Source organism: Pleurodeles waltl, chromosome 1_2 (assembly GCF_031143425.1).
Source record: "Pleurodeles waltl isolate 20211129_DDA chromosome 1_2, aPleWal1.hap1.20221129, whole genome shotgun sequence".
Lineage (NCBI taxonomy): Eukaryota > Metazoa > Chordata > Amphibia > Caudata > Salamandridae > Pleurodeles > Pleurodeles waltl.
This window is the reverse complement of record NC_090437.1, coordinates 776,285,944-776,301,900: the sequence shown is the minus strand read 5'-3', so window position 1 is coordinate 776,301,900 and position 15,957 is coordinate 776,285,944. Positions and strand designations below refer to the sequence as shown.

The window sequence follows — 15,957 nt, the reverse complement described above, 5'->3', positions numbered from 1 at the left end:
TGAACATTACAAATTTCAACTTGTGCTGCAGATTGAAATTATCTCGACTATGACTTATGTTGATTAGGGAAAGTTTGCCATGACAGAAGGACAATGGAGATTTTCTTAGCTTCTAGTGAAAGAAAGTCTTGATTTTATTAAAGACCCAGAGGCTCCTATTATGCTATCTTTTCTGGCCTTTATTTCAATAGCAGCGAAGATAAACTGCAACTCCCAGAATCCTAGGCTGGAGAACTACGACATGTTGTCATAAAGAAAAAACGTCCAATCACATGAAAGTACTATTAGAAATGACTTGACTCAAGGCAACAATTTCTCTTTTCTTGCTTGAGTAGATAATACAATTAAAACAAAGGAAAAATAACAATAGCAAAAGCCAAAAGTATGAACGTATGGTGAAAAAGTTTTTGAAAAAGTTTATAACTTGTGAAGTCCTAGAACTGAGGTTCAGGTGGGTAAAACCATCTTTGTCATTCTTCATCAACATGCTGAAGGAGACAGGAGAAAGCGGATGGAATAGATGAACACGGGAAAAAAGACTCCATCCTATTGAACAGTGTATCATGATGTCTGGTTAGGAGCAATGACCGTTCCTAAGGAAACAAAGGGAGGATCAAAAACACATGTGGTGGGATAATACTCGCCTCTGTGTCTTTAATAAAATCAAGACTTTCTTTCACTAGAAGCTAAGAAAATCTCCATTTTATTACAAGACCCATAGGCTTCAATTATGCCAGTTTAAAGCATAGTAATTATGGAATTGGCAACATGAGAAACAGATTTACAATAAAACATCCTAAAAGTTGAGACATTTGACCAATCAGCCGATTTGAGAATGTCATATAGACTCAATCCAGACCAAAAGGCTTTGGATGCCATAGCAGCTCTAGTAGCATGAGCTCCAAAAACGGAGATATTAATGCCAGCCAAACTCATAATCCACTTGACCCAACGGGCTAGAGCAGTGGAAGAAACAGTATTATGAGGATTTTTGAAAGAGAAAAGGAGGTTCTGATGACATTCTCAAATCTTTTGTCTTTGAAATATACTCTCTCAAACAACTTCCAACACACAGTTTTGGGTGTTCAAGAAAAAAAGGATAAAACACTGACATTAAATTTGTTTTAGTTCTTTTGCGAACCTGAAAGAAAACACCTGAAGAAGTATACTGTACTGAAGAAAAGTCTAAAGCTTTAACATCAGAAATACATTTTAAAGAAACTAAACATAAAAGTACAGTGAATTTTGCAGAAACAAATTTTAGCGAAAGGTCGGAGTTGACAGGATGATCAAGGAAAAATTGTAAAATAACATTTACGTTCCACATAGAAGAATACTTAGGTAAAGGAGGTTTAGAAAATCTTATTCCCTTCAAAAGGACACAAACCAAAGGATGTTCGCCAATGGGTTTGCCATCCAATCTATTGTGTTCAGCTGAAATTGCAGATCTGTAAGTATTGACTGTTATATATGCTTTGCCTTGAGCGGCCAAGGAAGCTAGAAAATTAACAATTAAAGTTACATCTGCTAAAAAGGGATCTGCACCCCTGTTCATGCACCAACTATTCCTTATTTTCCAGGCTGATTTGTATGCTGTGAATGTACCAGGAGCCCAGGCTTGCTGGATGAACTGAGCAGCTTTTTGCGAAATTGCTGGGGTTCCCCAGGAAGAACCTAAACCATCCACGCCAACAACCATAGGGATAGGTTGAGAATTAGATTGTGAGGTACACCCTGGGGATTCTGAAGTGAAGAAGGAAATTGAGGTAGAAGAACTGTGTTAGACCTTTCATCCTTGGCATGGTCTCCCTTAACTTTTTGCCTCTGTTCCTCAGGTTGTTGATGTGTGCTGGACTCTGATTTTATTGTTTTGTTAATCTGGGCACTTCACCACTGCTAACCAGTGCTAAAGTGCAAGTGCTCCTGTTTAAAATGTGTACGTAATTGGTTCTCCATGATTGGCATATTTGTTTTACTGTTAAGTCCCTAGTAAAGTGCACTAGAGGTGCCCAGGGCCTGTAAATCAAATGTTATTAGTGGGCCTGCAGCACTGGTTGTGCCACCCACATAAGTAACCCTGTAATCATGTCTCAGACCTGCCACTGCAGTGTCTGTGTGTGTACTTTTACACTATAAATTCGACTTGGCAAGTGTACCCACTTGCCAAGCCTAAACCTTCCCTTTTCTTACATGTAAGGCACCCCTAAGGTAGGCCCTAGGTAGCCCCAAGGGCAGGGTGCAGTGTATGGATAAGGTAGGACATATAGTAATGTGGTTTATATGTCCTGACAGTGAAATACTGCCAACTTCGTTTTTCACTATTGCAAGGCCTGTCTCTCTCATAGGATAATATGGGGGCTACCTTTAAATATGATTAAAGGGTAGATTCCCCTAGAGAGTAGATGGACATGTGGAGTTTGGGGTCCCTGAACTCACAATTTAAAAATACTTCTTTTAGTAAAGTTGATTTTAAGATTGTGCGTTTGAAAATGCCACTTTTAGAAAGTGAACATTTTCTTGCATAAACCATTCTGTGACTCTGCCGTGTTTGTGGATTCCCTGTCTGGGTCAGTTTGACAGTTGGGTTGTTTTTCACCTCACACCAGACAGTGACACAAAGGGAGCTGGGGTGTAACCTACATTTCCTGATTAGCCATCTCTGCTAGGAGGGAGGGGTGGAGTGGTCACTCTCATCTGAAAGGACTGTGCCTGCCTCTGACAATGCAGACTCCAACCCCCTGGTGTGTGTCTGAGGCCTTGCCTGGGCAAGGCAGGATTTCACAAGTAGGTGTGAGTCCCCTTTGAAGAAAGGTGACTTCAAAGACTAAAATGGGTATAAGAAGGGCACCCAAATCTACAGACTTTAGAAACACTTCTGGAACCAAGAGGAACCTCTGCCTGGAGAAGAGCTGATAGCTGAGGAAGAAGTGCTGCCCTGCCTGTGACTGTGCTTTGTGGAGCTTTCCTGCAGTGCTGCTTCTGCCAGAGTAAGAGGGCAAAGACTGGACTTTGTGTGCCTTCCATCTTGTGAAGAAATCTCCAAGGGCTTGATTTAGAGCTTGCCTCCTGTTGTTTGAAGTCTCAGGGACAGCAAAGACTTCTCTCTGCCAGCACCTGGAGTCTCTGGAGAGACTCCTGCTCTGACAAGTGGTGCCCTATCCAGTCCCTGGGCCCTTGAAAGGAAAGCTGGTGGAAATCCAAGGAAATCGACTTCGGACGACTCCGGACCGACGCCGCTGCTGAATCCGGTGACGCCGCCTGCACCCGATGCCGTGACCTTCGCTGGAACACGACGCTCTTCGCAGGCCCGATGCCGCTGCAGCCCCGCCGAAGTCCGCGACTCCGTGGAAGTCACCGCACCATGTCGTAACCGACGCCGCTCGAAGTGCGCGGATTCAATGCTTCACACACACGCCGCGATCCCTGACTTCGCGCATCGGCTTGTTTTTACTCTTCACCAAAGGTACTGTAATTGGGGGTCTACACGACTCTATGTCCGGCGCCGCTGGTGCCGGCTTGTTGGGAACGACTCTGTCACGACGCCGTGTTAACATCTCATCAAAGCATTTTTGTTTCTAAGCGCTATTTTTTTGTTTAATCTCTAAAAAATTCATAACTTGACTTGTGTATGTCGGATTTTTGTCGTTTTGGTCTTGTTTTGTTTAGATAAATATTTCCTATTTTTCTAAACTGGTGTTGTGTCATTTTATAGTGTTTTCATTGAATTACTGTGTGTGTTGGTACAAATACTTTACACCTAGCACTCTGAGGTTAAGCCTACTGCTCTGCCAAGCTACCAAGGGGGTAAGCAGGGGTCAGCTGAGGGTGATTCTCTTTTACCCTGACTAGAGTGAGGGTCCTTGCTTGAACAGGGGTAACCTGACTGTCAACCAAAGACCCCATTTCTAACAAACTGGATAGTCTATTGATAACTCCAGAGCAAAAGGGAACCAAGGTTGACCTTGCCAAAAGGGGGTGATCAATAGAACCCTTGCTCCTTGACGTCAAATCTGTGCTAGGTCTCGGGATATCATGATGAAGGGAGGAAATGCATAACCTACCTGCTGGGACCAAACCTGAAGAAAGGCATCTGTGGCTAAAGATGGCGGATCTGGTCACCAACTGTAAACAGCAGGAAGTTGGGTATTCAAACGTGAAGCAAAAAGATCTACTGAGAAGGGTTCGAACTTGAAAGAAAGTTTTCTGAAAATTGTTGGATGAAGATGCGAATCGCTGTAGTCTTGAAGATCCCTGGAACACCAATCGGCTATTGTGTTCATATTTCCCAGAAGATATTCCGCTTGAACAGATATTTGTTTTGGGAGACAGAATTCCCCCAGACTTTTGGCCAGTTTGGCAAGAGGTTTGGATCATGTACCTCCAAGCTTGTTTACGTAAAGAACTGCTAAGAGGTTGTCCATTCGAAGGAGTATGGAGCAACTTACTCTGTCCTTGGCAAAGGTCCAGATCGCAAAGGAACCTGCAAGAATCTCTAAACAATTGATGTGCAATAATAACTCCTCTTTTGACCATACGCCGCCAGTCGAGAACTGACCATATCTTGCGCCCAACCAGTCCAACTTGCATTGGATTCTAAGACAAGATCTGGTGCTTTAGAGAAAATTGCTCTTCTGTTCCATGCTTCTAAGTGGTCTAACCACCAAAGGAGTTCTACTCAAGAATCTGGAAATAAGATAATGAGGTCTCCATAACCAAGACCCTTTCGAAGATGTTGAATCTTTAACTGTTGAAGAGCTCGATAATGAAGAGGGCAGGGAAAAATAGCCTGAGTAGAGAAGGCTAGGTGACCTATTATATGAGATAACATTCTGAGAGTTAGCGTTGATCGTTTCAGAACCAGGAGTATTTCTTTCTTTAAGTAGGAAACTTTCTCTTTGGGGAGTTGAAGAATTGCTTTGTCTTAATCTATAACGAAACCCAGAAATTCCATCTGACGTGATGGACTTAAATCTGATTCTTCTTTGTTGAGTAGATAACCCAAATCTTGTGGGAGACCTATGAAGCCCAACAGATGATTGGTTAGAACGAGTTTGTCCTGATGTAGCAAGGAAAAGTCATCTAGGTAAGTTAATGATCTGACCCCTTGTTTCCTCATGTGAGTTATGACTGGTTTCAGAACCTTGGTGAAGCACCAAGGAGCTGAAGACAGTCCAAAGGGAAGGCTTTTGAACCAATAAAAGGTGTCTTTCCACTGAAACTGTAGAAGCTTCCTGAAAGAATGGTGGCTTGGCATTAAGATATATGTGTCTTGGAGATCTAGACGTACCATCCAATCCTTTTCCAATAAAGAATCTCTGAGATGGAGGATGGTCTCCATCTTGATGTGGTGATATACAATGTAGTTATTGAATGATTTGAGGTTTATAACAGGATTGAATTTTTTATTTTTATTTTGGACTAAAAACAAAGTGCTTATAAAACCTGAAGGATGAGGGGAACAAAGTGCTATTGCCTGTTTGTGAAGGAGGGTTTAGATCTCTTGTGTTAAGAGATTTTCCTGCTCCTTTGAAAAAGAGAGAGGTATTGGAAGAGACTCCTGAACTGGAGTCGAATAGAGTTCTATACGATAACCGGTTAGAGTTTGTGGAACCCACAGATCTGATGTTATCCTTTCCCAGGTTGAGAGAAAGAAACTTGTTCGACCACCCAGTGGACATTGCCCTGAAAATGGAGCACTTACCTGAATTCTGAGATACTCTGCCTCTATATCCATGGTATCTGTAATATTGGTTCCTCTGTGGATAGAACTGTGGTTTGTAGTCCTGTTAAGATCCAAGGGAGCCTCTGGTCTGATTGATCGCTCCTCTAGAGAAATAGCAGCCAGCAAAGTGGCTCCTGCCTTTGCCGGCCCTGCCAAAAACCCGACTGTTGAAAATCTTCTGTAAAGATGTCTGAGCTTTGTCAATAGATGTGAACATGGCCACATATTTGCTGAGATCTTTTATAAATGAATCCCCAAAAAGCAAACCTTTGTGCCCAAATTACTCAATTTAGGATTGATTTTAAGGAGTCAGCTTTTGTGTCTCTCCTGTGTTATGGCCGAGTAGGCATTGCCTAAGAGGCATATCGCTCTCTGCGGCCAGTTAGATAAAACTACTGGATCAACTTTGGTGCCCTCAATCCTAGCTTCTTCTGCTAAATGTAAAATTGTTGTCAGAGGACCAGAGAGATCTAATAATCTGTCCTGACAATTGTTCCAAGATCTGTCCAATCCTTTCTTAGGATCTTTCCCATATTTTGTAAAGAACAAAAGCATATTAGGATCTATTTACGGAGTGGCGGTGATATTATTAGGGAAAGCAGGTTTGGGACACTCAGAACAAAGTCTGTTACGTGACAGTTTGTCAATCGGTTGTCTTAATTTGTTCAAAACATAGGTAGCTACATGTTCACAAGGAGACAATTCCATGGAATTTGGGTGATAGATAAGCGTAGGATCAAACATTGGTTGACCTGTAAAATCCAAAATTATGTCAGGTTTGTTTGTATTTGTTTTTTGATGACTCTCCCAATTAATTAAGAGAAGTTTTACGCCTCTTCTCCATAGGTCCTGATCAGATCATTATGTCTGGATCATCCTTATCCTTATCGGAATCACCCATATAGTCATCTGTGTCTCTTAACTGAGTTATTTTAATAGGAAACTGTTGTTGAATCGAGGTGCTAGGTCGAGAAAAATATTGTAATGAAGGAGAGTCATTGGGTGAAACCGAATTGTCTGCCACCCGCTTCTTGGCCTTTTTAGTAACAGAGGCATCTTTGGCCAAAAGTCTCTACATGGAAGCTTCTAATGTCTTGGAAAAATCTGTCATAGAATCTGATACCGCTTTCTGGACAGAATCTTCAATAAATTAATCTAATTTATCTTTAAATAATTGTGCCTCTTCTTCCTCAGTATTTCCATTTTGATAAAAAATTATTCTGTTAATATGTAAAATGAGGGCACCAAACGGATAAAAGAATTACCTGAAAAATAAACCTGAGCCGGGGGGGTTAATTCTGTGGAAACGAAGGAAAGAGGTGGTCCAGATGATGTGACACAGAAAGAAGGCGTGTTCACTAAGGAATCCGGAACAAATTGAACGGAGCTGGCTATCGGAGAAGAACGAGTCGGAGAGGAGGCAGAGAGGAACATCGTGTGTATAAAAAGACAAAAAGGATAAGAAATTCCTCACTGATAAAGAAACGCTGCATATGCTGAGGAGTAGGAAATGTCAATGGATTTCGAGGTGAGAAAAGAGAGCAGAGTGCAGCGCACGCTATCAACCAATGGCGTCCTGACTAAAACATAAAATTTTATATAAACGCCGAAAATAAGCAAGAGAAGCAGACAATAACTATTATATGGTTATGAACAATAAAATATACATATAATACACATAAATATTAATGGTAGATTAAACAAATAGTCAAATGTTATAAAATGGTATTGAAAAGATTATACTTATCTTGACTGCGAACAGCAAGAAAAGAGGACTTGTTGCTCACAGTCAAGTCATTTATAATAGTACGTTCATGTTCAATTGGTCTTTTTTTCTTTGTGACAGCACAATAATTTTAAGTAATTAACCAATAAATATTTACACTACATGAGTTAATTTTTTGGAACTCAGGGCAGATGTACTAACTCTCTAGCAGCAAAAAGTGACATATTGCAAATCGTTTTGTCACCAGAAATTTATTTTGGGAACCACCCTAAGTACTAGGAGGCCTGTTCACAAAATAAGCAGTTGGAGTGGGATGTAGTCAGCCCTACCTAATTAATATTCAATATATATATTGCAAATTGTGTTTCAATCGGATTGGACACGTTCACATATATGAAAGGCTGCAAGGATCAGCAGGCCACTATGCACTGATTGTATTTAAATAAAGTTAACTTTTTTTTAAATTAGGCTTCTTCTATAGTGTTGGAAAATGGGTTATTGGTAATGGCAGGTAGGTACCTACACTTAGCAATAGGCCACTAACCTCCACTTAGGTCCAGCTAGGTCTCAGTAAATTAATCCCCGCTCAACCCATGGTAGCTTGGCAATGAGCGACAAGGCTTAACTTAGGAGACAGAGTGTAAAGCATTCAAATATCGCAAAACAGTATTTAAATAAAACACAGGAAACAGTTTAAAAATCCAAAACCAATTTATAAAAATAGCTTAGATTTTTATCTTTAAAATGACACAAAAACCGAATAAAATCGGATAAGGGGAATCAGAGATATGAATTTTTAAAGAATTATTATTTTTTTAGCGCCTAGAAACAAAAAGCGCCAATCGGGTCATCTGGTTGCACCTCGACCGGGACAAAGTCAAGGTTTAAGGCCGACAGCGATGGAACCCTGCTCGGCTACAGGCCGCGGGAGGCCTCGGTCAAAAGTTTACCTTCACACTTAGGCCCTCTCCGCCGCCCGCCAAAGTTGCGCGTCGTGAATACCGCACCGCGGTCGGAAGACCGCAGCGGGTATTCAGAGTTTTCCCCTGGGCTGGTGGGCGGCCGCCGAAAGGCCGCCCGCCAGCCCAGGGGAAAACGACCTTCCCACCATGAAGCCGGCTCGTAATTGAGCCGGCGGAGTGGGAAGGTGCGACGGGTGCTACTGCACCCGTTGAAATACATTTTGGGGCCCTCTTATGGGGGCCCGCGACTCCCCCTCCCGCCATCCGGTTCCCGGTGGGAGAACCGCCAGGAACTGGATGGCGGGAGGGGGAGTCGGAATCCCCAAGCCGGCGCAGCAAGCTGCGCCGGCTTGGAGGATTCCTTGGGGGCAGCGGGAAACCGGCGGGAGACCGCCGGTTTCCCTTCTCTGACCGCGGCTAAGCTGCTGCGGTCAGAATGCCCCGCGGGGCACCGCCGGCCTGTCGGCGGTGCTCCCGCGTGCCGCGGCCCTGGCGGTTCTATACCGCCAGGGTCGTAATGAGGGCCTTAGTCTCTTTTCTGAAGATTTTCTTCAGCGGGATGAACCTGCCAGTCCAATCCGACCTCCTGGAGCCCTTCTCCAGATACGCGTCGCGGGAATCCTCAGTGGAGATTTTTACCATCGGATTTAGTAATTTTTTTGAGGTGAAAATCCTTCGACCGTGGTAAACCTGGATCTTGATCCGACGTCCCTGGAGCCCTCCTTGGATACGCTGGCTGGGAGGTCCCGGTCAACTTTTTACCTTCGGACTTAGTCTCTTTTTTGGAGATTTTCTTTACCGGGACGAACCTGCAAATCAGACCGGGTCGCGGTTGAGGCAAGCCGGCTAGAGTTGCTGCGGCGGGTCGATCCCTCTATGGAGCTTTTTTTCAAAAGTTCTCCAAACTTCTCCAAACTTCTGGGGCTTCTCTCGGATGTTCTTTTAATGTTCTTTTGGGGTCCACAGCTCACCCCAAGGGTCCAGAAGCTCTGAGATGATCCTGGGGGGTGCGGACTACAACTCCCAGAATGCACCTGGCGCAAACTCCTTTTTGGCCACTGGAGAGTGGTCAGCTGGTCGGTTTCTTCAGGAGTTGGTGCAGGGGACTCTGGTTAGCAATTTTTCCCTCCTTGAACCAGTTGAAGCCAGGCAAAGTCCTTCTTGTGATGAAGCCCTAGTGTGCAGCTGGTGCAGTCCTTCTGAGTGCAGGTTCCAGGTGCAGGCCATGGGTCCAGCAGGGCAGTCCTTCTTCTTCTGTAGTTCTTCCTTGTTGGAATGTGGTAGGGAACTGAGGTGTGGGTGCAGGTCTGCCAGTTTTATCCTTGCTCCTGGGTAAAAAAAACAGGGGGTCCTGATTCTCCAATCAGGTGCAGGGTCCTTCCCCCTGTGATGACCACTTCCTGGGAAGTGTGGCAAAAATCAATCCCAGGAGGCAACATTCTTCAAAAATCCATCATGGCTGAATCTGATCTTTGGAGGGTACATCTGGCTGAGCCCACCCACTGGTGTGGCTAAAAATCATAAACACACCCCTCTCCTGCCCTCTCCTAATCTAATCAAGCGGGGACCTAGTTGTCTGGGTTTGCAGGATGTGGGGGTGTTGCTGGGTTGCTCCAAATGTCCTTCTCTACCTTTGAAGACCAGTTTGGCAGCCCTCCCCCTTCCTGCCTCTCTATCTGCTGAGGGGAGATTCCCTCCCACAGGCACATCTCTTTGTGTGAAGCCGCCCACTTCACACCTCATCAAGGCAGCCTGGCCAGGCTGCCAGAGGCTGGCCAATCAGAGCACAGCAGCAAAAACAATGCAGGGCTGAAATTGGCAACTTTTCAGGTAAAGTTTAAAACTCTTTACCTGAACAAGTTATATTAAATCCAACAACTGGAAGTTGTGGGATTTATTATAACAATTAATTTGATACCAAGGTCTTGGTATCCATTACTTGAGGGGACTTTTAAAATTAAAATAAAGTCTCCCCATTCTAGCCTATGACGGCCATTCACTGCAATGAGGGAAAAACAAATGTGGCTGTTTTTACCTCACCAGGGCTTATAAAACTATTTTTATAAGGCCCCTGCTTATAGTTACATGGCACCCAGCCCTAGGGGCACTTAGGGAATACCTTAGGGGTGACTAATATGTAAAAATAAGGTAGTTTAAGACTTTGGATCTACTTTTAATTCCAAAGTCGAATTGCATATAACTTTAATTTAAAAGCAGCCAGCAAGGCAGGCCTGCCTTTAAAATGACACTGGGCACCTCAGCAGTGCACCTATGGGTGCACTACCTATGTTGTGGTCCCTAAACCTACATGCCCTACCATATACTAGGGACTTATAGGTAGGTTGACTTAGCCAATGATAATTAGCCTAATTTGCATATTGATTTACACAGAGCACAGGCCCTGGGACTGGTTAGAAGTACCCAGGGCACCATCAGAGTCAGTACAACACCAGCCAAAAGTGGAAAATGGGGGCAAAAAGTTAGGGGGCCTCTGCAATCAGCCCTGTTTTCTCACATAGAGGGACCCAAATTATTTAAAAGAAATTGGGCCCTTTAATAAAAAAAGGTTTTCTTAAAATGTTTCAGTGATGAGAGTAGGCAGTTGTCATCTGGACCGCTGCTTATTTCCCCTGAAATTTTATACTACAATTCACAAAGGAGAAGAGTGTTTAAAAGGGACCCCTTCCTTCCCTTTTGCAAATCAGTTACAACCATAATTTGGGTGTTACTAACTTTTCAATGGTTTGGGCCCACAATTCCTTTTCAAAACCATTTATGCGTATGGTACTCAATCACAATTTGGAAAAGATGACCCACAACATGCTCTTTCCAAAATGCAATTCATATACCTCTAGAAAATTCCCCCCAAAATTACACGCCCCTAAAATGGGTTTTGTGCACTGGAAATAACTTTTTGTGCTTGCAAACACTCCTATTGTGCAAGAACGTTAGTACATCTGCCCCTAATTGCTTTTTGCAATGTTATAAGTTTCTTCTGAATTTTTGATGAGATAGCCATGAACAAGCCTTGAAGTAGGGAATTTACTTTTCCACTTCAACTGGGAATTCTGACAGAGTCTGATGTTTTTTAGGTTTAATTGCTAGAGGAACCTTTGAATTTCATTTAGAAACGCTATGTAATGTGACAGAATACTGGGTGAAGTGCTATAGATAACCTAAACTACTAGACTTGTGGTCGGTGCCCCACTACTCCTATTACTAGGTGGGAGAGAGCTAGATATTGAAATACCACAATTGGTTATGATGTTGGATTCACCTTCCGCTCCTTGCGGTACCAATAGGATCGAAGGCTATGCTTTTTTTAAAACTCCATTACTATTGATAGAAAAAGGTCATTTTGTCTAATATCCAGATATCATGTTGAACAGGCTTATGCCTATTTAAAGGTGTGTGTTTTTTGGGGGGTGGTGGATTCTTTGCCTATTAGTTTTTTGTTTCATTATTTGGGTTTGAATATGTTTTCATACTGGCACCGTTTGCATGCTGTATCTAAGAAAGTTGCCACTGCTTTATTACTTCTGCATCAGCTCCAAAGTTGGGACACTCCATATGTGTGACAATGTTTTTGCTCCTCATGCATTTCTTCTCTTCCTCTTGTGATTCTGGTAGCAAAATACACTTTGAACCCCCTCCTCCCAGTCTGCTCTCTATTCTCCTCATCCACCTTTCATGCCTGTTCCTCCCCTGACTCCTCCTCCATTATCTCCATGCCTCAAGCTCTTCCTCCTCCTATTCTGTTAGATGGTAAATGAACAGACTCCACATTACACCCCCTTCTCCACTCTGTCCTCCACAGCCCCTCTACAATGTCAGTCCTTCATAGTCCTTCTTCATCACCCCCTGCACACTTTAATTCCTTATGTTGTCTTCCTTGCCCTCACCTCTTATGCCCTTCTCTCTACTGCAGCTCCTCCTTCATCTTTCTTTTTTTGTTGTAATTAAATGTTTATTTACAATGAGGCATCTACTGAAGCCTCGAAACTTTATAATACACTAGAACTATTGCTCAGTAATCTATTCCTTGGGATTTTTCCATAGCTTGTCCATTTTATTACTTTGTTTTACTTTGCTTTATAATTGTTGTCTATGTCTGTGAATAGCATTTTTTGACAAAATAATTATAATTTCAGTATTCAACAGTCTCTGCTACTTATAACAAAATTATTCACATAAGAAACATGTTTAAAATGTTCTATTATTCGACAGAAAGAGCTACATCCTGTGACCAGCAGATACAGGTGCAATGTTCAATGGTCTAGGGTATGCTCCAAGACCATACCTTGTGCCCAGTGTTGGATGGGAATGGCCAGAAATTGTGCATATTTTGCCACCCATGCCTAATGGGTAAATGGGTATGGGGTATGAGGGAAGTCCATCTCATTGGATGTGACATCATGTTGCACCCTCATATCAACTCCCACAGTGCACTGCACCTGTAGGTACTGGTGCAGGGAGACATGTAAACAGTGTAGCCAAAGGCCTTGACCTGTGCCCTGGTCACTTTGCAGGATATATCCAGTGGGCACTGGAGAAACATAACTGTGCTCAGGGCAAATCCAATGGTTATGCCTGTTCCTACTGTGAAGGGAATATGCACTGCTAACGGCAGTGGCTTAAGGCTGAGCAGTCACCGATTCATCTGGTTTTCTGAAGTTCACTAGTCCCTTTAGAAATAGCTTGACACGCTATATAGGATATCTTTTGGAACACCAAACTTTCTATCATCAGATTGCCTATGGAACTTAGGTGGTTTGATTACTTGCAGCTAGTGATGATCAATTTCGGATTTGCAGTGCATTTCCAATATTTACCTGCGCATCTACCATAGTCCACTTATGTTCATGTATAATAGTCCAGAAAGTATGAGAAAGAACTCCAAATATTTCAATTCTCTTATGTTGTCTTTAGGAAGGGGGTCATTAAATTCTTGAAATGCATCATAATTGTTTTTATTCTGTCAGTAGGCGTACCTTACTTCAGGACGCTAAGCATGTGGTAAGTCAGAAGTAATCATAAAAAGTGGTTTGTGACTTAGGTCTGTATATTTAGGTGTAATTCATATCTCACATAAGAGTAGGAGGGAACTACTCCTAGAAACAGCTTTGTGAATTGAGGCCTGATTGTCTGGCAACAGCCTAAGCTCACTATGCAGGAAGGAGCTGGGAATTTGTTGAACCTTCAAGAAGGGTTTTCACATAGCTCACTTAAGGCCACATTAGAGGGAGAACGTGTGTTTTTTTTGGGGTGAGACCCTCATTTACCAGTTAGGCTTCCATCACCCCCCCAACTGTAAGTAACCACAAGGGTCGTGACAACACACACTTACACCACATTGCGACAATACGATCTCATTTTTGGAGACTAGAAGGTGACTGGAATTGTTTAGATAAGACACTCTGCTTCACAAAGAGCAACATTGTTTGGTTTGTTGTCAGGGCAGCATACCTTGTGATTGTATCTTGCCCCCACCTTGTTTAAAGGACACCATATCAGTCATGCATCTCTTAAGGGCCTTGTCATTTCACAAAAGTATATATTTAGAAGCTTTATGGAGAAAAGATGGTGGCCCACAAAATATTCTGCGCTGGATATGCTACTGTTTAAGGCAACACAACAAGGGAACTAGCTGAGCTGCAGTGTATGAAAGGGAGAGAACAGAAATGTATCTTATCTACTAAGATATTGCGCACTGCTGTTCCCTTCTAGTGCATGTGCACTGTGTGATACCTAGCGCCAACACAAGCACCCATGTTCCATGCTACAAGGGTGCTTGTGTCATAGGCAGGTTTTTTTTGTGGAAGAAAGGATCCCTTCCGGCACAAAAAACAACCTGAGATGCAGGCCCTTCTTTCTATGCATCACGCTTAGAAAGTTAGTAACAAGGTCAAATAAAGATATTTCTTGTCATTTCACCTGTCTGGTGTTAAACACAACAATGTGGCACAATCCAGGTTTACTGTCTTTAGTAAGTCCAGTGCTTAATTTGTAAATAAAAACGTGCCGGTGCCCAAAGCCCTCCTCTTAAACATGCGGCTGGTGCAGTTAAATGTGCGCGCACGGAATACTGAGGCAGTGTACTCCTGAAGCCATCTCGGGCCTCTTCAATTCATTCACAGCCACTCCTTACCCCTTCAGTTCACTCTTGCAGCTTTCTGCTTTCTCCCATTGTGGCGCTTTTTCGTTTTTCTCCTCCTCTCTCTTTCCCATATGTGTCTTTTGCTCGTAATAAATGCTTGAGGGAGAAAAATAAGTGCCGGCCCTCAAATATAAGTTCCGGTGCTCAGCACCGGAAACAACAAGCACAAATTAAGCACTGAGTAAGTCTGGTATTACATCATGTGTGGGTGCATGAGAATGCCTGTGTTCCACCCGTGGAACGCCTACGACAATGACAATGAAATGTAATGCAACTCAGTGCAAGCTGCTCCGTTGCGTTAACTTTCTTTTCAAAGTCTTAGAAGGCGGTGTTTTAAATCCCATTTAAGGACTTGCGTTGACTCACTACGATTTATGTGAGGCATGGACAACGCAAGTACATAGTAAATCTGCCCCTCCGTGTTAACACTGAACTCAAGTCCTTGTCCAACGTGGGAGAGAAAAAGTACTAAATGTGAAAAAGTAACACTTAAACCTTGTGTTTGCAATTCCTTTCATGCCAAATACTCAATAAATGTGAAAAGTCAAGGATGCACGCAATGTGCAGTTCGATTTTAGGAAGCAGTTAGGGTCAAGGCAGAACGTTTTATATTCTACAAGTTTTACATAGTGAAAAAGTCAAATGGCGCTTCTTTGCCAGCACTTTGTGTTATTTACTATTTTTGTGTGTGAAGATGTTGATTACATTACCTCTATGAATACAAACTCTGAATTTCGACGACAGGTTTATTGATCTAAATACAACACCTTGAACTTGTGAGAAACAATGTCAGGTTGATTTACCAGCCTACAATTATAGTCACATCCCAAACGATGCTCTGAATACTTTGTCAGCTAACAATATAACCTGCATTGTCACTATTTAGAATGATACGTTGTTGTTTATCTTGGCCTCAGGCGTTATGAAGTATGGCACTGTTCAAAATGTCATAGTCGGATTTGCGCACTTAGTAGAAACTTCAGTTTAAGAGGTATGGTGTATTACTTTTCATGAGGCCTTTGAAAAGTCCTTACGTGTTCTTTTTTGTCAGGATATGTCACTGTGAGGGGGACGACGAGAGCCCACTTATCACGCCGTGTCGCTGCACAGGAACCCTCTGCTACGTGCACCAGTCCTGCTTACACCAGTGGATTAAGAGTTCCGACACGCGCTGCTGTGAGCTCTGCAAATATGATTTCATCATGGAAACCAAGCTGAAACCCCTCCGGAAGGTACCGTGTTTACCTCACGCTGCTTGTTTAACTACACCTATAGTTGCTACAAAAAGTATTCAAGTGTGTGATTACCAAAAATAGTGATTCGGTTATCTATTATTATGTGTAAGCATGTATCGGAAGTGGTTCATCCGTTCTGTGTTGTTACACAGACA

At 42.9% G+C, this 15,957-nt stretch overlaps 1 protein-coding gene across 3 annotated transcripts in view; it reads left to right on the top strand.

The window, feature by feature from the left end:
- Positions 1 to 15,957, top strand: part of MARCHF1 (membrane associated ring-CH-type finger 1) — a 1,558,735-nt gene that overhangs the window by 1,178,397 nt on the left and 364,381 nt on the right. For all 3 annotated transcript variants that reach the window (XM_069243838.1, XM_069243829.1, XM_069243847.1), the window contains one exon: positions 15,619 to 15,799. In XM_069243838.1, coding sequence (XP_069099939.1) covers positions 15,619 to 15,799 — 181 coding nt within the window. The remainder of the gene's footprint in view (positions 1 to 15,618; positions 15,800 to 15,957) is intronic.